The 21,133-nt window shown below is 57.9% G+C and overlaps 1 protein-coding gene across 3 annotated transcripts in view; it reads left to right on the forward strand.

Annotated features, from left to right (window-relative positions):
* Window positions 1–19,398, forward strand: part of TMEM104 (transmembrane protein 104) — a 59,088-nt gene extending 39,690 nt beyond the window's left edge. For all 3 annotated transcript variants that reach the window (XM_042915455.1, XM_042915456.1, XM_042915457.1), the window contains 2 exons: window positions 518–611; window positions 15,378–19,398. In XM_042915455.1, the coding sequence (XP_042771389.1) occupies window positions 518–611; window positions 15,378–16,138 (855 nt within the window). In that variant the 3' untranslated portion in view covers window positions 16,139–19,398. The remainder of the gene's footprint in view (window positions 1–517; window positions 612–15,377) is intronic.
* The last annotated feature ends 1,735 nt before the right edge of the window (window positions 19,399–21,133 follow it).

The raw sequence follows: 21,133 nt of genomic DNA on the forward strand, positions 1-21,133 counted from the left end.
TATAAACATTGCTGATTAACGACATCCTGATGACTTCTTTCCTCTGAAGCCTTCAGAACGGTGTTGTCTCCACAGCGCTGTGTTGTCAGGGCCCCTGTGTCCCGTCCTCCCCAGTCCTTTCTTTCCAGTAAACTCTGGGGGCCTGAGGCACACCTGGGCTTCCTTTCAGATCTTCATCTCCCTGTCGTCTCACACCAAATTGGTTTTTGTGCCCGGCTGTGTGCCTGGTCCAGGAACCCTCAGCGTTTGTTGAAGAGAAGTAGCCGACAATGTCCCTGGGTTGTCGCCTGGGGCTTGCCCAGAAGGTAGTCTCTGGACAGGAGGCATGAGGAACGGCTGGTGGCAGGGCTCTGGATTTCTGTTGCACCCAGGGGAATGCACCACGTGATGCTGTTTGCCACCAGGGAGCCTCGTGGGTCCAGGTGCCCACCGCGGGCAGAGGCTGCGTGGGTGGCGTGTCCTTCCCACACGTGCACCCAGCCCCTGCACCCCCTCATGCTAGTTTTTGTCATTACAGGCTGTCTTCACTCTCCTCCTTGGACCCTTCACCTTCTTTGACGTCCAGAAGACCAAGTACCTGCAGATCCTGACCTCCCTGATGAGATGGGTTGGTGAGTGAGAAACGTCTCGAGTCTGTCCTTTCTCCCCTTGCCCTTCCCTTACCCGTTCCGAGCGTGTGTGAGCCCTCACGGCATAGCTGGAACGTGGCAGGGGTTCCTTGGGCCCTGCCCACCTTTTCAGTAGTGTGGAAATACAGTACCGACTTCAGGATCACATAGTGGGGACAGAGCCAGAGCTAAGCCCAGCCTTTTTCACACACCCACGTGCGCCGCTGTCCCCCAGCCCCCCGCCCCCCGCCACCAAAACCCACAGGCTGGGCCAAGGCTCTTACACTCCCAGGTCTGTCTCTGCTCCCTCAGGCCACAAGAGCGGCACTGCTCTGCCTTCTCATGGGTGCACCGTGTGGCAGTCAAAAACCCAGTGGGCTGGGGCAGCCACCTCCGCATTCCTGGCCAGCAGGGCCTGAAAAGACACCTTATCCGTGATGCCTTTTGACTGATGCCCTACTGAACAAGAGCACCACTGTCCCCAGGGGTAGTTTGGGGGTCTCCACCCACTCAAGCAGGTTTGTGGTTGGGAGCTCATTCATTCCGCCGCACCATTCTGGAAGGTCCATGCTGCTGAGCCCCTTAGACCCAGGACCAGAGGGTGTGGGGTCCCTGCAGCCCCTGTTGGCGGGCACGTGCTCCAGGATCATTTGTATTCCTGTTTTGGGCTAAAAGCATAGAACACTGTTGCTGTTGTGATGGAGAGGCCTGGCAGAGTGAGTCTGCCCACCTCCAGCACCTCACCTGCCCAGGCACAGAGGTCCCCGAGGACCCCGGGGTCGGGTCCCCTCCCTCCCGACTCTCTTCTCTACTTCCTCTGCCACTGCCTCTGCTCCCTCACCCAGCATCAGGACTCAGGGTGCACCTTGTTTCTCATGCCATGCCAGCACTCGATTAGATTGTGACGAGCACAGGGCAGCTTCTGATAACAGTGATTTTTGGCAATTCTGGCGCATCCGATCTTCTGGTTCCGCCTACTCTACTCAGGATTACAGGATCCCAGCGTGAGGAGCCACCGCGTCATAGGGTCTTGGTATCTCCGTGGGAAGGGACCACGGCAGGCATCCAGCACAGGCCCCTGCTCCCCCAAGGGCAGGCTCCACGAGCGTGCACATGGAGTGACCTCTTGCCCAGGAGCTCGTGGTGAGGAAGGCCCCTGCTCCACTCTGAAGGGATGGTGGTCAGCACTGGGAAGTCCTGCCTTGAGCCCAGTGCAGCAGCCTGTAACTTCTCTCCACCTCGGTCTTTCCTTGCAAGGAATTGAGAGCAGGACTGATCACTGCTGTGTGAACTTTGAGGCCTCTATAACATGATAAACCTGTCTTTCATCACCCAGCCAAGTACAGGGAGCAGGAGGGCACTTGTCCAATCCCTGGATGGGGCGGGCTTCCTTACCTACCCCGCTCAGCCGGTCCAGTCCTATACGCACCTGTGCAGTGCTGTTTGCAAATGTTATTCACACATCTCAAAGCCCTGGGTTAAAGTAACAAGACCACTTGGGGGAAAAAGAACTCATTACTTAGAACATGAGGATCGCACTGGCCCCAAGGGTATGGTGCTAGAATTGAGCCCTTTTGGGTGCCAGGAGGGCTTCCCAAAAGTTCTCTCAGTAAAGCAGTACTCAGAGGAAAGTATTCCTCCTCTCTTCCTGGCCCTCCTCTGCTCCCTACAGGCAGGTCCCAAGGTCCTGAAAGTCTTGCCCCTCCCCCACTTAGGATTGGCTGTCCTTGACCTGCTGCATCAACAACCATGGGGGAGGGTAGAGGCAGGGCAGAGAGAGGTGGAAGGACTCCTTGCTTTAGCCACCATGATGGATCCCCGTGTCAGCCCACAAGAGAGCTACCCAGATAGTGACAGTTCATAGCTTCCGAAGCACCCCTGAGCCTGTTGAGCGTGACCAAGTCCTTCCTGCGTCTGGTGAGCAATGCATTCATTAAAAGGAAGGAGATGGTCAAGAGCGGGAGGAGGAGGCTGACAGGAAATAAAGAGTGATTGTCCGTGTGCAGGATATGAGACATCCCCCAGACCTGAGACCTGGCCCGCGCTCGGCTCCCACCTGCAGAGAAAGCACTGAGTTTCCGTTGCCAGCAGGGCCCCCGGGACCTCAAAAGCCTCTCAGAGCAGCCCTTCCCTCTTCCATGCTGCTGTTGGAGCCCTCTCCTCCCCAGAACCAGGTTCACAGAGTGCAATCAGTGGCTCAGATTGCTTTAGAACACTGCTCTGTTCACCTCCCCACCCACCCCACCCACCATGGCAGGCTGTCCTGCCCCCTCGTGACACCGTTTTGCAGAGCAAGGTGGTGGTCGCCCTGGGGGGGGGGGGGGCAGGGGGGGATGGGGCGGCGGTGGGGGGAGGAGTGCTTGTCAGCAGAGAAGGCCTGCGGGAGAGACCGGCACGTGAAGGTCCTCCACACTCGCGTGTCTGCATGGTGACATTGTTGTCAATGCAAGTCATTTGTCTCTTCTCTCCCTTCGATCCAAGAGATAATCAGATGGCACTGGCCTCTCCACAGACCTGTGCTCGAGCGCTCCGGGAGACTGCGCAGACAGTCCTTTTACTTCCTGAGAGCGTCAGACCCCTGCGCTTAGAAAGCAAACCTCTGTGTGACACAGAACCCTCTGAAGTGAAAGAATTGCCCAGTTAGGTCAACTCTAAATTGTAGCCAAGCCTAGGTTTTGATTCCCAGCTGGGGGCGTGGGAGCCACCGGGGCCCTTTCCTCCGTGGATCTGGTGGGAGGCGTTTCCTTCGTCATGGCCCCGGGCACCCACACAGCATCAGGAGCCAAGGCAGGGGACAGAATCCCAGGGAGCTGCCCAGGACCAGCGGACAGGCAGCCTCTACTGCGGGGAGGGGCGGGTTCTGCCCACTGAGCATTTGCAAGGGGGTCTCTCCTCTGGGCCAGGCTCACCCCAGGTGATTTTTCTAGCATCCTAACAGCACCAAACCACCGTTTGTCCCCTCAAGTCTGCGTCAAGTTTCAGTTTGCAATGAACTCCTTTACATCTTGCTTCTGAGAAGCAGCTGTGCGGCCGTGTCCCCCCATGACCCTCCCTCCTTTCCCACACTCCCGCACACCCTGCCCCTTCCCTCTCCCCAGATTAGGGCCCAGACGGTCCAAGAGAGCCGAGCAGGAGCGCAGGGTGGCAATAAGCCGACTTGGGTTCTAGGAAGACAAAAGGGAAGAATGAGCACCAAAGGGACCGGAAAATCATAAATAAATGTGCTGAGCCGGAAACTTTCTTGAGCTTAATTAGGAATTTGTTCTGCCATCTGTTGAAATGAGACTGGGGAAGACTGCAGGAGCCCCGCCCCGAGCAGGGCCCCCAGAGCTCAGGACCGGCTGAGAAGCCTATAGGCTGGTTCCTCGAGGCCTTCCTCCACACTGTCCTCCAGTTCATCAGCCCCGGACGCCTCTCGTGCTGCCAGAAAAGGGCTTAAAGGGTTGGATGGCCTTTGCAAGTAGCCACTTGTCCAGGAAAATGTCACAGCATATATGACAAGTGCCAGCGTCGATTCATCTCTTTTGCTCCCCAAATAAATTCTGGGGAGACCAGGCTGGTCAGTTTGGGAGACCTGGGTCACAGGTGCCTCTGAAGGTCTCCAGTTGCCATCTGGCAGGTGAAACTGTTCAGGCCTCCACGGACTTCCTGACCCCCCTTTGCTGTCCAGTCACCTGCCCCAGGGCTGCGGCTTCAGATCAGTGGCAGGCTCGGGAGCCCAGGGCTTCAGCTCTGGCCCCTCCTCCCATTGTTCCCTTCAGCTTGGTCCCGGGGCGCACCAACAGCCCAGGCCTGCCTCAGCCAGCCTCCTGGTCTGGCCATGGCCAAGGCAGGGCTCGGCCGTGAAGATAAGATGGGACCTGGGATCGTGTGGAAAGGGCTGTTAGCACAGTGCCTGGCCCTGGGTCAGCATTCATGTATTAGCCACAGTGTGCAGGCCTGCTGTCATCAACTGTGGTGGCCCTGAGATCAGGGACATGGCCCCAGCCACCTCCAGAATGAGCTGTGGCTCTCGCGGTGAGATCTTGAAGCATTGCCATTTGGCTCTGTCAGCCCTCCCCCCACCCACCCCAGCGCCGGTCCCCCGTGCACCCCAGCAGCCCCACCAGCCTTCACCCTCACCGCCTTCAAGGAAGCTTGAGCCCGAGAAAAAGGAGCAGCAGGCACATCTCACAGAATGGCCCGGGGCTTCCTCTTTAGGTCCTGGCTCTCATTCTGCCAGGGGTCAGTAGCCCGGGGACACTTGGCAGAGATACAGCCGGAAGTGCTGTCCCACAGACCCGGGAGCTGGGGCCACAGAGTCTGAGCCCTAAGCCACTAAGCAAATGATTAGACTGTCCCCACCTGGGACGCCTGGCAGGGAGCTCTTCAGCTGGAGGGGCCGAGGCAGCATCATTACTTTAACCCCCATTACCAGCTTCCGCCGCGGGTGCCTCCCAGTTGGGGACACACACAGCTGGCTCAGCCTGGGGTGCCCCATTTGGTGTTATTAAAAACCCAATTCTTTCTAATAAAGCACAACAGCCCTCCTCGGTCTGGGCTGGCGAGGACCCACAGGGCTCCTTCCTCTGATTGTGTATTCAGAACAGCGCCGTGCGTATTGCGCCCATCTCTGTGCTCCCCTCAAAGTGGGTCAGGCGCCAGCCTCTCCGAGCGTCTGTGGGCAAACTCAAACCTCACGAAGCTCCTCAGCCCAGCGTTCCCTGCCTCCCCCCAGCAGGTGCCCCAGATTTGTCTTCAGACCGAGCCAGCAGGGAGAGGTGGGACTCAGCAGTGGTGGCCGGAGAAGCAGAAGGTCCCCAGGAGGAGACCGTCACCGGGGAACATAAGGGCTCTGCTTTCAAACTGTCCCCCAGATTATCTGTGGCCGCTCGGCTGACCCCCCTGCAGATCCATGACTGATTCAGCTGAGTGTCTGTTGGTGGGACCGCCCTGATCTGTCACCGCCGGCAGCCAGGGGTCTTCTCTGCCTGGGCCGTCTGTTCCCCACATCCTGTTTGCTCAACATGCCAGCTTGGTGTGTGAATTCCTCCACAGCCGCTCACTGCTGTCCCCCGACTAGTGCTGCTCAAAGGTGCAGGAGGGACCCCCTCCCAAAATGAAGGCAGCATATTGGCCCCCTTTGAGCAGCCGGCCAGCTTCGGCCTTCGGCAGCGTCTTGTGCTGCTGTTGGCCTTTGCTCCCTGACTACCCTCTCTGGGCCAGTGTCCAGGACTTTCCTGGGCCATCAAGTATGTGGCTTCCCCTTGTGCCTCAGCCAGTGGAGGGAGTCCAGGAAAACTTTCTATATGTGTTTCATTTTGGTCTTCATCCTCAGTTTTCTAAAATTCTCTCTGCAAACGCCGAGGTCAGTTTCAAGGAAAGGAAGCTGGAGTTTCTGTCTTACTGCTCTCAGGGCAGGGTGGGCACCCAGTGAAAGTTTGCTGGAAAGCCAGCCCCACACCACCAAATCACCCCTTTCATTAACAGGACTGACCCAAGAGCCCTGCTGGGCCCTGAGCAAAGGCCACCACATGCGTCCCCCCCTCCCCCATTCCTGTGGGCAGCCTTTCCTGCCAACAGCTCTGCTCTGCTTGTGGCTGAGACGCGCACTGACCGGGCCATCGGCCGAACCCAGGAGGTCGCAGGCCAGCTGCCTGGACACTGGCAAGGGGAGGGAGGTAAGGCCCAGCTTGTGATGAGCAGGGTGAGGTCTCTGACCAATGACAGCGGCTGCAGGTGTGTGACTGCTCAGAACTGGGCTTCACACAGGCCAGAGTGAACCTCAGGCATGCGTCACAGGCAGCCCTAGGTGTCTCAGAGCTAGTGGGGCCCCTGGATTTACATCCAGACCCAGGGAACCACATGCCCTGTGGGCGCACGGCCTCTCCTAGTTTTCTCCGTGCTCTTTTTCTCCATTCTGGTTTGTCTGTGCATCTAGCTGCTGGTGAGGAGACGCCTTGGTCGGCTCAGGCTGCCATAGCCCAATACCACAGGCTGGGAGGCCTGAACAGTAGAGATTTATTTTCTTGGTTCTGGGGGCTAGAAACCCAAGATCAAGGGGCTGGAGAGTTGGTTTATGGTGAGACCTCTCTTCTGGCGTGTAGACGGCCACCTTCTTACTGTTCCTCGTGGAGGCTTCTCTCTGTGGGCAGGGAGAGAGCTCTGGCATCTCTTGCGCCTCTTAGAAGAATGCTGGTCCCATCAGATGAGAGCCCACCCTTATGACCCCATTTAACCTTTGTTACCTCCTTAGAGGCCCCATCTCCAAGCTATCTCCTTGGGGGTCAGGGCTTCCACATAGCAGTTGGAGGGGGAGATAATTTCAGGCCACAATAAGAGGAGAGGACTGAACGGCCTTCAGGAAAGGTGACAGTGCCGAAGTTTTATGTTTGCAATCTCAGAAGGAGATTAGTCGGCTAGTAGCCAGAGGCCCCATGGTCTCGCTGTCCCAGCCATTACGAACTGAGCTTGCTCTGACAACGTAAGGATGAAAAATTGAGACGCTTGTCTCCCGGCCGCCACTTGCTGTGCTGGGAGGGTGTGGAAAGGGGAAGGATGGAAAGGCCAGAACTGTTGATTTCGTACTTGAGACCTGATAGCTTTAGAGACTCAAATGCCTGCCCTTTGCCCAGGGCCCCCTCCTTATGGCACACTTGGAAAGAGGGACTGACCCTGCTCTGAGTTCTTTGTGGTAAATAATTCCGCCACAGAGTAGAGCCTCAGTCCTGTAAGTTAGTCACCCAGGCGTCCTCTTCTGCTTCCGTGATGATGATGACAATGACCATGAGGACAACAGAGCTGGAGTCCCCCAGAGGGCACAGGGGCTGGCTCAGCATGGGAACATAGATCAGCTCTGAATTCCCTCTCTTCGGTGGAAACACAGATGACTCTGTGTGAGTTACTGCAGGCAAGGCCAGTAATCACAGAATGTCTTGTGACCTAAGATAAAATCTGACCCAGGCCCTAGACGTTTGTGGACAAGCACATCCGTGCAAGCAGCTTCTCATTTTTCCCCAAGGGAACCCCTCCCAGCCAGAGACCAGTATGTCCTGTTTCCTCAGGCGTGAAAGGAGCCCCACCCAGACCCATAGCCTGTGCTCAGGTGGGAGGGTGACGACCAAGGAAGGATGGACTGGTGCAAGCTGCCCAAATCCAAACATCATTCCTTGCAGTCTTGGCCCCTGGTGGAGAGAGCACGCACCCAGAGTCCCCACAGGTGACAGAGTGGTGGGGACAGCTTGGCCTTGTTTGGCCTCCTGTGGAGCAAGAGGGAGCCGCTTGGTTCACAGAGCAGGTGTGAGCAGCCCAGGTCTGATGCCCCTGCCAGAGACGCCCAGAATAGGGGATGTTCCTGGAAGAGTTATGACTGGCCCAACAAGGGGGAGCGTCACTAGTATGATCCCAGCCCCTGCTTGTAGCAAAAGGAGAATCATGTGAGAACTGGGGATCGACAGGTTCCTGCCTGCCCAGGACCAGGGTTATCAGGATGGGAGATACGGTTTCTACAATGATAAAAGTGACTTCTGTGTTCCTGAGAGATGTCTTGGGCCAGGCTTTGTTGCACCATCCTACCCTGTCCCCCATGATTCTGCCATGATCACCTCCATTTTTTTTTTAATGTTTATTTCTGAGAGAGAGAGAGAGAGAACGAACATGAGCAGGGAAGGGGCAGAGAGAGAGGGAGACACGGAATTGGAAGCAGGCTCCAGGCCCTGAGCTTTCAGCACAGAGCCTGATGTGGGGCTCCAACCCATAAACCATGAGATCATGACCTGAGCTGAAGTCCAGTGCTTAACTGACTGAGCCACCCAGTTGCCCCTAAAATTTTTATTTGTTTTTGAGAGAGAGAGAGAAAAAAGAAAAAGCATGAGTAGGGGAGGGGCAGAGAGAGAGAGGGAGACACAGGATTCAGAGCAGGCTCCAGGGTCCAAGCTGTCAGCACAGAGCCTGATGCGGGGCTCCAACCCACGAACCATGAGATCATGACCTGAACCAAAGTAGGAGGCTCAACCGACTGAGCCACCCAGGTGCCCGTGGTCACCTCTGTTTTCAAAGGTGGTAAAATGGAAGCAGTGGGAGGTGACAAGATCACCCAAGATGACACAGTTCAGCGCGGAACCCAGTGTAACTTGAGAAGCTGAGCTTGTTTCGAGGACGAGCAGCAGCTTCCCTCCCCCACTGGTGGTCTCCAGGGCATTTGAGCTTCTAGAGGTGAGCTCCACTCACACCCCCAGCCCTGTGGGTCTCAGGAACCTGCAGAACAGAACAGCTCTCCATTCCCAGTTGGTCCTGTTACTTAAGGAACAAATGCCCAGTCACCTGCTCCTGCTTTTAGGGCCCAGAAACTGCTCAGTCTTTCGCTGTTCTCAGCGCAGGCTGGTGTTACCCCATCAACTCCTCCCTGCCCTCCTGAGTCTCCGGAGGCCCAGGCCAACCTCTGACCAGCCTAACGAGAGACACATCTGTGCCCCAGCATCCTCCGAGGGCAGCACCATGGTGAAGGAGGAAGCTGGTGCCAGATCCTCCCCGGATCCAGCTCTGATGATGGGCACAGCACGGCCATTCATTATCATTAGCCCTGGCATGTTGATTCTCTGCTTGGAGAAGAGAGTGCCGTCCTCCTGACAGCTGCCTTGATGGATAGCCTCCGCCTCGCCTGTGTCAGAGCTAGAGCCACTCAGGGAGCTCAGAGCAGCAAGGTATTTGGGACAGCACAGCCTCGGGACTTCTGGGGCCAGGTCCAGAGGTCAGAGACTCAAAGAGCAGCTCTCCAGGAAGCACCCTGCCAAAGCAAGGCAGGATACAGCAGCTGACTGCGGAAGGGCCTGGGTGCCTGTAGCACCACTGTGGGGAGAGTCCTGGGGGAGGGATAGGGGGCTCCTGGGAGAATTCTGCCCTGCCCTCCCCCAGGCAAGGAGAGCCCTGCCCCATGTTCCCCAATTCCAGTGGTGCCAGGGCAGGTGGTCCAGCTCATGCCAGTGCTACACAGACTCCGGCATTCTGTAAGGAAAGTGGAGCCCTTCCCAGGCCTCACCCACGCTCCAAGAGCAGTGAGGGGGAGCCTCACCATGGCCCAGAGGCTGGGTCTTACCCAGGGATGGGTTTTGATGCATGGAGGACAAAGCTGGCTAATGACCATTCTGATTTCTGCCCCTACCCAGAGCCCCAAGAGAAGTAAACTACAGTTGCTGGTTGGATTCTCAGGAAGTATGCATCAGAGCCCTGGGTCCCAACCTCAGACCCCTGCTTGTCCCCACCTCTGTCCCAAGAGCAAGTCAGCTCTGGCTCCCGGGAGACCTGGACCCATCTATGGCTTCATACAACCAATGAGGCCCAGGGCGAGGGGCCCAAGAGAGGTTGCAGACTCAGGAGCTGGAGAGCCAGGGGAGGCTGAGCACTGGCACTCATCTCTCACTCCTCCCCTTGTAAATTGGGACCATCTTTGCCCCTTGGCAGGAGCTCAGAAAGGTGTTGGCCCACCTGTCCTACTCTCTGAAAGGAGACTGGCTGTGAGGCTAGACAGACAGCCGTGAGGCCCCGCAGCTCCTGGCCCGAGCTTATCAGGCTCTTGCTGGCAAAAGAGAGGAGGGGCAGGAGGCTGCCTCTGGAAAGCAGTGTTTCTCTTCGGACCCCTTTGAGAGCCGAGTCAGTGCCTGGGTAAATGTTGTGAGAGGGCACCTGCTTAAGTCACCAATGTCCCTGTGATGGGATGCTGACATTGTCATGCGGGGCATTCATGGTATAAATTCATGAACCTGGCCTCCTCAGAAAGGGAAGGGAGGTGTCTTCTCTAAGCCATCTGCGCAGGGCTCCCAAGGACCGGACGTGTGGGAAGGGGACCAGGCTGTGGCTCAGGGCGAATGGATGTGGTGAGGCCGGCACGGGAACCCCGAGCAGCTGCCAGAATGTGAGTAGCCCACCTCTCCTGGCTACGTCAGCGGGAGCCTAGAAACAAACGCTCCCTGGGGCCCTGCCTCTGGCCCCTCTCCACCTCCTGCTGCAAGGGACTGTGACAGCCAGAATTGGGGCCTGGGGCCTGGTTTCCCCCTGTTACCCCGGGTGGTCTTGTGCCCAGGTGTGCTCTGACAGGGATCTCATCACCTCCCCTGCAGCTGATGTGGCCGTTAGCCAATTCTTTCTTCTGTTGTAATTTGTCTCTGCAACTCGTACCTGTTGGTTCCTCTGGGCCGTAGGCTCCAGGACAGGGGTGGCATTTACTCCGTGCGCTGTCCCCAGGTGCCCAGAAGAGCGCCGACACACGTGAGCACTCGGAACAGCTTTGTCGAATGGGTGGATGGGTGGGTGGTCCCAGCTGAGCCAGGAGTTACTCAGAACAAGCGCAAGTTTCTCACGTTGGCTGTTACTTCCACTGTTTAAAGAGAAGGCTCATGTCCTGTCTCACCACCACGCAGCTGCACCTTCCAAGGCCGACAGCCACTCCTCATGTGACCTGTGTCAGGCCCTCACCTCCTTCCCTGCCACAGAATCCTCCCCGGCAGCTCACTGCCTCTCCTCTCCCCTCGGAGTGTGAGTTCCAGTGCCAGTGCAGGCGGATGTGGATTATGACCCACGTCCGGTCACGTGGGCTCTCCGAGCGTGGCCTGTGAGGGTCAGAGAGAAGCCAAGCCATCCCTGCCCTCTGGGACTGCAGGCCCTGGTCAGCAAGATGTCGGAGAGCTCTCAGCGTTCTGTCCTCTGCCCATCCACACCTCCCACACGGCCTCGGCCAGGTGGGCGCAAGTGTCTGTGGCAGTGGCCGGCCGAGTCTCGGGCGTCGATGTGTACGCTCAGAACTCTGCTCTCTGTCATGCTTCCTGACAGAGTCTGTCGCTCATAGACTGTCACCCTCATTTCATCTTGATTTATTAACAGGCCTAATGGGTTTGGGGAGCAGCTGTCTCCTAGGGATGGGACCATCAATCTAGGAGATGGCTGTGGAGCTCTGCTCCTCCAGCAGCCTTGGGAGGGAGGAGCCAGGGATGGGGGGTGTGGTCATAAGGGCAGAGGCCAGATAGCCAGATGGGTGCTTCCAGTCCTGGGCCCCTTGAGCTCAGAGCCACCCACACCAGGCTCTCCTGCTTCCTTCCTGCCCCTTCCCTCTCTGTCCCTCCATCACAACATGAAGTCTGGGGCATCACTCGTTTCTCTTGAACTTGCCAACTTGGAGACCAGGCCAGAACACTTGCCCTTCCCTCTCCACTCCTGAGGACATAGCCCAGCACCTACCCTGTGTCCTCACAGGGATTGGGGTGGGGGGCGCCGAAAGTCCCTGGTGGCTCCCACTTCCACCGCCTCTTCCTAAGCTTTGCCGGGGCTCGTCCGCCCAGAGCCGGCCCCCACTGTGTTCCAAGCCCAGGCTCTGTTCCTGGGACGTCTGCTCCGGGGCATCGTGTGCCCTTCCTCCAGAGAGCTTCTCAGCTCTGAGCGGTGTGCTCATCACATGCTGCTCCGATGAATGGCCCTCTTCCCCCTGACTGGAGCCTGCGTGTCCCGAGAGCAGGGTGGGGCCTGGCACCCAGCAGACGCTTGGTCAGGATCCAGGGGGCGAATGAAGCCCCCCCCCCCCCCGGCTTTCCCGTGCTGGCAAGTCACATAGCTGTGTGAGCATCCGACAGAGCAGTGCCGGTGTGGCCAATGGGTGTGGGGCTCACCCAGGGTGGCCCCCAGGTGAGACTGTCCCCTCCAGGGCCTTATCCAGGAGCTAAAGCCCCACGATGTGGCCACTTTTTAATTTTCCCGGAATTGCCTCCCAAGAGCCTCTTGTGTCTTCGTTCCTGGATAGGACCCAGCATCTAGCCCCTGGAGGTAGATCTGATTTTTGGAAATAGACTTGAGTAAGGCAGCAAGGTGGGGTGACCGCATGGTGATGCAAACCTAATTATAGCTAGAAGATTGTAAGATAAATTTTCTTATCTCCCACAGCCATGCCTTTGTAACCATCCTGAAAGTTCTAGAAAATGCCCTATGCCGTCATTGACGTAAAGACCCAGCCCCGAGACAGTGACTCCAGACTGTCAGTAGCTGTACTGTCGGGGCGGAGGCTGCCCACGAATTCATGTGCTTTAAAAACTCCCGTCTCTTGCCTTTGGGGAACCTCCAGAAATATGTGTATTCGCAGGAAGGACAACACCTTCCCGCCGTCAGGGCTGTCCCGACCGCTCACCCTGGAACCAGCAAGCCTGCCCGTCCTACACCTGGCCGGAGATGTAGCGTTGAGGACGAAGGGGGGCAGAGGGGCACTACCAGCATCCAGGGCTGGAGGCAGCAGTGACTGGGAGTTGCCAGCCCTCTTCCTCCTCCCCCACCGCGCCCAGGGCTCCGAGCCCGAGCCCCAGGGCCAGCTTCTCCACTAGCCTGTTTCCAAGCTAGTCACACCAGGTGACGAGGTGACACCTGAAATGGTGGTGGCAGAGCAGGTTTTGACTCTTGCCTTACAGCGGCTGACCCCGGGGCGCAACCTATGGCCGAACCGCCTGCTGCAGCCTCTTTTTTTTTTTTTTTTTTTTAATTTTATTTAAATCCAAGTTAGTTAACATAGAGCGGAATAATGATTTCAGGAGTACAATGTAGTGATTCATCACTTACATGTAACACCCAGTGCTCATCCCAACGAGTGACCTTAATGCCCGTCTTCCATTTAGCCCATCCCCCACCCAACACCCCTCCAGCAACCCTGTTTGTTCTCTGTATTTAAGAGTCTCCTCCGTTTTGTCCCCCTCCCTGTTTTTCCCTTATTTTTCCTTCCCTTCCCCTGTGTTCGTCTTTTTTGTTTCTTAAATTCCACATATGAGTGAAATCATATTTATCTTTCTCTGACTGATTTCGCTTAGCATAATACACTCTAGTTCCATCCATGTTGTATCAAACGGCAAGATTTCATTCTTTTTGATCACCGACTAATATTCCACAATGTATACACCACATCTTCTTTATCCATTCACCAGTCGATGAGCATTTGGGTTGCTTCCATAGTTTGGAATAGCTAATCACCAGGCGGCCCCAGGCCCCCACCCCCACCCCAGCCCCAGACTGCCAAGCCCTGTGTTGTAACCCTTTCTGGCACCAGATAGACTCCCTGGCACACAGGGGCCTCCGCCTCCACCCTGCCCCAGCGCACTTCTGTGCTGTGGTTCTTCCACACGGATCTCTGCCCTACACACCCCTCCTGCACTCACCTCCAGAGATCGGATGAGCCAGGCTGGCAGGGTTCTGGGCTGCCCTGTAGCCCCTCCCCACCCTCCAGAGGGTTAATCCAGAGGCAGTTCTCCAGGCTAAACCCCACAGGAGGGGCTGGGTCGCCATTTTCGCCTTGACCGACCAGAGCACGGAAGGAAGAGGGGCCATGTCTCTGAGCAGCGAGAGTTGTGGGGCACTCAGAGTCAGGAGCGGCCAGAGCGGGCTGAAGAGGAAACAAATCATCTTCTTTATTGGCAATTTGCACAGGCCTCTTCCTTCCCCTCCCCCCCCCCCCCCCCCCCCCGCCGCCACCCACCCTGGCTGCTGTCCCTGGTGTCAGACATTTCTGATTAAAAGTGATAGATGATGTTTCTGTCCATTGCTCTCCCAAGTGTCATTGTGGGAAGACACTGGTCCGGCTTTCTGTGAGTCCCAGGAGAAAGGCCACTTCCTTCCAGGGAGCCAGGGAGTGGGATGTGGCCTGAGGGGATGGCAGGGAGGGACCCTGTGCCTGTGACGGGCTGGGGAGGAGAGTTGCATGTCTGGGAACCGGCCTCTTTCAGCCCGCTGTCCCTTTCCCTGCTCTCCTGTGTGGCCCAATGAGAGACATAACTATCCTGGGGGACAGGCTAGAGAGGCCATCAGGTCTGGTCTGAATAGACACACGGGTTAGGGGACACCAGTGGTGCCTGTGTGTGTCGATGGCTAACAGTGAGGGTTCTGGGCAATCTGGATAGCAGATGCAGGAAGCCAGAGACACAGAGGGGCACCAGCCGGATGTAGAAGTGTGTCTGCCTTCAGGAGCTTGCGTACTGGAGCCCCAGCCGATGAGCCCGGCTCCGGGTATAAGACCTTAGGAGGGCTGTTGTAAAAGGCTGCCGGGTGAGGCCAGTCGGGGCCCTGTTTGCTCTGAACAGATGGTCCTAGGCCCCCTTCTGTCCTATAGGTAACCTGGGTCAGAGGTACTCCCTTGTCCCCTACCTCTGCCACCAGGCCCAGGACCGCAGAGCCGTGTGCCATTTGCCTCCTGCCTTGACGCCAGCAGCTCAGAGGGCTCAGCTCTTCCCAGCCTTGGTCTTGGTGCCATCTCCCCCCCACCTCCTGCCTGGTGTAGGCCCCTGGGTGCCCACCTCTGTGCAGAACTACCAGCGCACTTTCCCACTCCCCACCCCCTCAGATGCAGGTGCCCGTGGCCCAGGAGGACTCCCCCTCCCAGATTTTCTGTGCCCCTTCCCCCCCACCAGCCCCTACTCCCCATGCATACATTCTCTAAGCCAAGGGAGGGAGTGTGAGCACAAGTTCCGACCTAGGCCTGCTCCAAGAGAAGCCCCCTAAGGGAGCTGGGCAGTGCCTGGGCGGGCACATGCTGACCGCCCCATGCAGCCCCCTCTCATGCCCAGGCCCCCCAAGAGATCCATTCCCTTATTCGCTGGGGAGGGGTAGCGTGGTCTGCAGCCACGGCTGACCTGCCCCACAACACGGTCATCAGGGTCACGTGAACTCCAGGATTCCCCTGGCGCTCTGGTCCCTGGGCAGGTGCCACCAAAACGACTACTCCCCAGGGAAGGGCCGGTTCCCGCTCAGCTGGCCGACTGCCCTCTTGTTTTTCAGCTTTTGCCATCATGATCGTGCTGGCCCTGGTCCGCATCGGGAACGGGCACAGAGAGGGGCACCCGCCCCTGGCTGACTTCTCCGGGATCCGGAACCTGTTTGGGGTGTGCGTCTACTCCTTCATGTGCCAGCACTCGCTGCCATCCCTTGTCACACCGGTGTCTTCCAAGCGCCACCTCACACGCCTGGTCTTCCTGGACTACGTGCTGATCCTCGCCTTCTACGGCCTTCTCTGCTTCACCGCCATCTTCTGCTTCCGCGGCGACAGCCTCATGGACATGTACACCCTCAACTTCGCGCGCTGCGATGTCGTGAGCCTGGCTGCCGTGCGCTTCTTCCTGGGCCTTTTCCCTGTCTTCACCATCAGCACCAACTTCCCCATCATCGCCGTGACCCTCCGCAACAACTGGAAAACACTTTTCCACCGTGACGGGGGCACATACCCCTGGGTGGTGGACCGCGTGGTGTTCCCCACCATCACCCTGCTGCCCCCGGTGCTGGTGGCCTTCTGCACCCACGACCTGGAGTCCCTGGTGGGCATCACGGGGGCCTACGCAGGCACAGGCATCCAGTACGTCATTCCCGCCTTCCTGGTGTACCACAGCCGCAAGGACACCCAGCTGGCCCTGGGCTACGGGACCATCAACAAGCACAGGTCCCCTTTCCGCCACGCCTTCTGGGTGGGCTTTGTGCTGCTCTGGGCTTTCTCCTGCTTCTTCTTTGTCACTGCCAACATCGTCCTCAGTGAGACCAAGGTCTGATGGCAAAATGTGCCCAGTGACGAGAGAGGCGGGGGCTCCACTCTGGCCCCATCACTCACCTTCCCGCCTGCAGAGCCAAGAGCTAGTTCCTTCCCAGGGTTGCATGGGGCAGGCGAGGCCAGACTTGCGGAGGGCACCCTCCACGTCTCCTGCTAGGGGTCTTATCTCCACCCAGGATCCCACGCAGTCCGCGCCTCGCTTCACTCGCCAGGGCGGCCTGTCTCCCAGGCCCCCTGCCTGGGGCTGCCCCTGGCCAGCCTAGCTGCACAACCTGGGCACACAGCCGTCCCAGTTCCAGGACTGGTTACTGCTTTACTTGCCAGGAGCGGGCTCCTCCCACCGCACAGTAGGGACGCAGTGCTGGCCCTCCCGTTATTTATACCAGAGGCCACATCCCGTCCTCCTCTGTCCTGCCCCTCCTGCATCCTCGTCTGGGAAAACTCCACTCGTAGCTGCTGCCTTTTTGGGGCAAATCCCAGGCCCTAACTCTCCTCCCCACCAGGACTGCCAGTGACAGGCAGGTCCCACCTTCCCCTCAGGCCTGGAGTGGCCAGGTGCCACTCCACTCCCCAGAGAAGGCCTGGCCAGCCTCGATGACAACAGGAAGTGCTGATAGGCACCAGGGTCCCTTGACTGTGGCTCTGAGGGCCCTTGCTGTGGGTGCCAGCACCTGGCTGAGCTCCTGAACCAGGGGTGACTCAGGAGCATCAGGCAGGAGCAGTCCTTCCTCGGGGCACAGCCACCTGGCAGCCAGTTTAAAGCCCAGAGCCTGTGACCCCTCAAAGGGATTCTCTGCTCTCCTGACTGCCCCACTGGGGCCCTCAGGGTCTCCTGCAGTACAGGGGGGCGGTGCATAAGGACCACTAAAGGGAGCTACCCCCACCCACCATCACGGTGGCTTGGGGGCACCCTGGGCATGTAGCGGTGAGCAGGCTGTGCCTCCCACCCTGTCAGAGGTCAGGTCTGCGAAGCAAGAGCAGGCTTGGCTGTCCCTGCTCCCACTCCAGCACTAAATGTGGCTCACGTGGCTCCCTTTTGAGCCAGGCTCTGGGTGCTCTGTTCATACTCTCTGTGACCTTTGGGTGCTGTGGAGTGAGATGGGGCATCAGCCACCGTTCTCATGGAAGGAGGGGTGGCTTCCTGGCCACCTCACCAGCTCTTCCGTGGTCCCCTCCCTATCACAGGCATGCGTGTACCTGCTGGGCCAGCCCTTCTCGGAAACACAGGTGACTAGCGAACTCTGCATTTTCAATGTGCCTTCCGCTTCAGGACCTGGGGGTCCTTCCTGACCCTCCCTGGCGTGCCCCCAACCCTGGGCCTGGCCCCACCTATCCTGGAGCCCAAAGCAGCTTGACCTAGAGCTGCCTCTCTGGGGTGGGGTCTCAAGCCCCCACCCCATCCCCCTTTTGATTTTAGTGCCTTGCTCAGCTCTCATTAGGGGATCTCCGCAGCCTTCCCTGCATGGCGCAGTGTTCGTACCTTGGTCGGAGCGACACCACCGGGTGTCCTGGGGCCCTTGGTGGTCTCCGAAGGAGAGGGAGGAGGACCTGGGGAGTCCACAGGCAGTGCTATCCCCGCCCCAGCCCCTGGCTGCCCCAGCCTGTGAGAACCCCTGGTCGTGATTGGCCATGGTCTGCTTTCTCACTGCTGCCACACATCTCGCGGCCGGTCCCCAAACATTGTGATTTTCCATCCATGTGGAAAATAGACGACCCTTCCCCATGTACCATTGTGGCTTCTTCCCAGGAGGCCCCACCCCCGGTGGGCAGAGCAGGGAGGGCCCCTGGGTGATGGACACCCATGGCTTGGGCTGATCTGCAGCTGCCCAGCTGTTTGCTGAAAACTCAAAACATCGGTCCTTACCCTTCTCCATTTACACTCCCTCTTGCTTAAGGACAAAGCAAATTAAATCATCCTGCTGCCCCAGGCTCCAAACCAAATTCTGGACGCAAATTTATTAGCATCATAAAGCCCAGGTTGATTAATGTGGCAGTCTGGAGCCACACAGCAGTGCAGTCTGGTGGCTGCGTTCCCCTACTCCAAGCTGGGCAGCCCCAGGCCCGGAGGGGCGGAATCAGCCCTAGCTGGCCGCATCCCTGACGGTAACCCAGGGCGCTCACCACTGCCACTGTCTGGGATCCTTTACAGCTCCGTGTTCACCTGCTGGAGGTCAGATGGGGTCGTCTTCCTCTCTACTGCTGATAGCCAGGGGGCTTCGGGCAAGGGGGAGAAGGCCCAACAGCCAGACAGAACCCCGATGATGCTTGTTCACCACGTGCGTCAGGCACACTTGGCTACAAGTGCTTACGTCAGTGTGGTGAGGGGGGCGAGCTGGCTCCTGATTTCCATTTTACAGATGGGCCCCCGAGGTCACTGGTGGGGAGGGCAGAAAAGGATGCCGGCCCAGCCTGACCTGGGTACAGATGTCTCCGTGGAGGAGGACATAAACCCGCCAGCCTCCACCTAACGCCTTTCACCCGGACTGACCCCGAGGCCAGGCCAAGGTGGGAGACCGTGTTCCCTCATGCCATTTTGCCAGGGGCTCCTGCCTGTTCCCTCACCTGAGGCCAGCGAGGCGGCTGCGGGCTTATAGATGGGGCAGATGGCAGGTGACAGGCTGGGAGGCACTGCTGAGTGGTGGAAGGTGGGCAGCGGGCACCTTGCCAGGCCCTTAGCTACACAGCTGTTCTCACCACACGGGGCCGGGAGCAGCCTCGGCAATAGAAACTAGAGTCAGAGTGGTGGAGGGGGATGGGGGCCGCTCCCCACCTCATGAGAAACCAGTCCTGGGGGAGGGGCCTGGCACAGGGCCATGTGACTGAGGGCAGGTGTAAGGCCGTGACCACGCCTGTCTCAGGGTCGGATTCCTGGGCAGGGCTGACACCCGGTTGGCTCTGCTAAGGGCCACTGAAAAGCTGGGTCTCCTGAAACAGATCCACTGTGGGAGAGGTTCTCAGTCCCTCCTCCCCAGGGCTGGGGCTCACGGTGGTGTCAGTTGGAGAAAAGGAGAAGTGATAGCTTCTCAGTGCCTGGCATGTGCCAGGCACAGTGCTAGGTGCTTTCTGTGTGGACCTTGGCATAATCTGGGTATTGAGACCATGGACCAAGAAGGCAGAACTGCCCCATGCAGGCAGCGAGCCTCCTACTCTTCCTCGTCATTTGTAGCACAGGGACAATAGTACCTGCGCCACTGACCAGTTGTGGGAACTTAAGTAGTGAGCTCAGTGCCTCGCACAGAAGTGCTCAATAAAGCTACTCTGTACTGGTGCCTGGCTCCCTTGTCACTGCCAGCCATAACCACACTCGTAGCCACAGGCCCCAGACTCACTGAAGACCCCGGTTTGGGTCCCCAGGCACCTGGTTGGTTTCATAGCCACCTGATGAATTGTAGTAACTGCGTGCTACAATTCAGAAACAAACTGGTCTGAATGCTTCAGGGTCCAGAGGGCTTTGGGAGAGAAAGTGGTCTCTGGCTCCAGGGAGCCTAAGGACACTTTCAAAGAGCCAAACCCAGGCCCTGCTGGAGACTTCTGGAGCTGGGACTAAAGCCCAGGTATCCTGACCAAGGCCATCATACCCACCTCCTGCTAAGCTCTTTGCTCCCTGCCTGCTCATGGGCCCCAGGAGAGAGGTAGTGTGGACAACGAGCCTCTCAGTAAAGCCCGGCGAGGAGACAGCCATGCAGCAGCAGAGAGATAGGAGTTCCTCCTACTGAGACAGGTGACCGAGGGCCCCCCTCTTGTTCCCACCAAAGAAGCCAGCATCCGGGTGCCTGGCGTCTGGGTGGACTCAGCTCGCTCTCTGCTACACAGCCAAGACTTTGTTTATGATGATTAATCATCTATGGCCTTGCGACACAGCTCCCTCCTCCCCCTGCCAGGCTTTCTGCCCTCTTCTCGATAGTGCAGGGCCAGGAGTCCTGGCCAAGCAGTGCTTGGTCCTCTGTGGAGGCACAGAGGGCATCATGGCCCTGAGCCAGAGGCTGGGGAGCCAGGCCAAGCAAGGTCTGAACCCACAGTAGGCATCTTCCCTGCCTCCACTTCTTGTGGGGCCCACTTCTCCCCAGAAGACATTCCTAGAGAAAGAATGAGGCAGCCTAGAGCCTGGCTCCAGGAGCAGGATGGGCCCCTCCTTGGAGCCAGTCAGCAACAGGCTCAGCTCCATGTTTGGCTTTTAATTATCTTTCCAGTTCTTGGTTATTAATGATCTTGGGCAGTGAGCGGAGAGCAGCCTGGATCTCAAGACTCCTCCTGGCTTACCTGCTGCAGCCCTTCACCCAGAGCTGCACTCAGATTCAGGAAGCGGGAGGGGTCAGGTCCAGGGGGAGCTGGTAGGTCCAGGGGCTTAACTCTCTCACCACCGATGGCTGCATTCAAGGTCAAACTCCCCTCCAAGGCCTCGAGCACTCACCTAGACCCACATTTACCACCTGTGTCTGAGGTCCACCCTCCCCACTGCAATTCTGGACCTGGATTCATGAAGTCCATAGGGCAGAGGACATGAACTTGACTAATGGACTAGGGCCTCCCATTCTTGGCATAGTCCAGCTCTCCAGACACAAATGGAGGGTTTTTAGAAATTTCCCCCCACTCTAGCATCTCAGCTGCTTTCATGCCTAAAACCAAACAAAAAACTTCCAGTTTTCATGACTCCACCCCCAGTAGTGGAGTGTTTGGAGACTGGAAAGGAGACCCAGCTTCCTGGGATCCAGCAAGGATGTATGGGAAAGGACATGGGGCAGCGGCTGCACGTGCTGTTGGCATTCAGCATTGCCCTCCCCGACCTCCTCCCTGTTACATGGAGGTAATTTCTGCCCTGCCTCACCCAACTTGTCGAGGACAGCAAGGCCTCAGGCTTTACATGTTCACAGTTGGAAAAGGTCTGACGGCACCAATCACACTTACTGTGTTTGTGGAATGAATGGAAGAATGAGTGCTTACTGTACAGAGTCATTGTGGGGCTACATGTTCACCACTGATGTGAAAGCATTTGGAA

Source organism: Panthera leo, chromosome E1 (assembly GCF_018350215.1).
Source record: "Panthera leo isolate Ple1 chromosome E1, P.leo_Ple1_pat1.1, whole genome shotgun sequence".
Lineage (NCBI taxonomy): Eukaryota > Metazoa > Chordata > Mammalia > Carnivora > Felidae > Panthera > Panthera leo.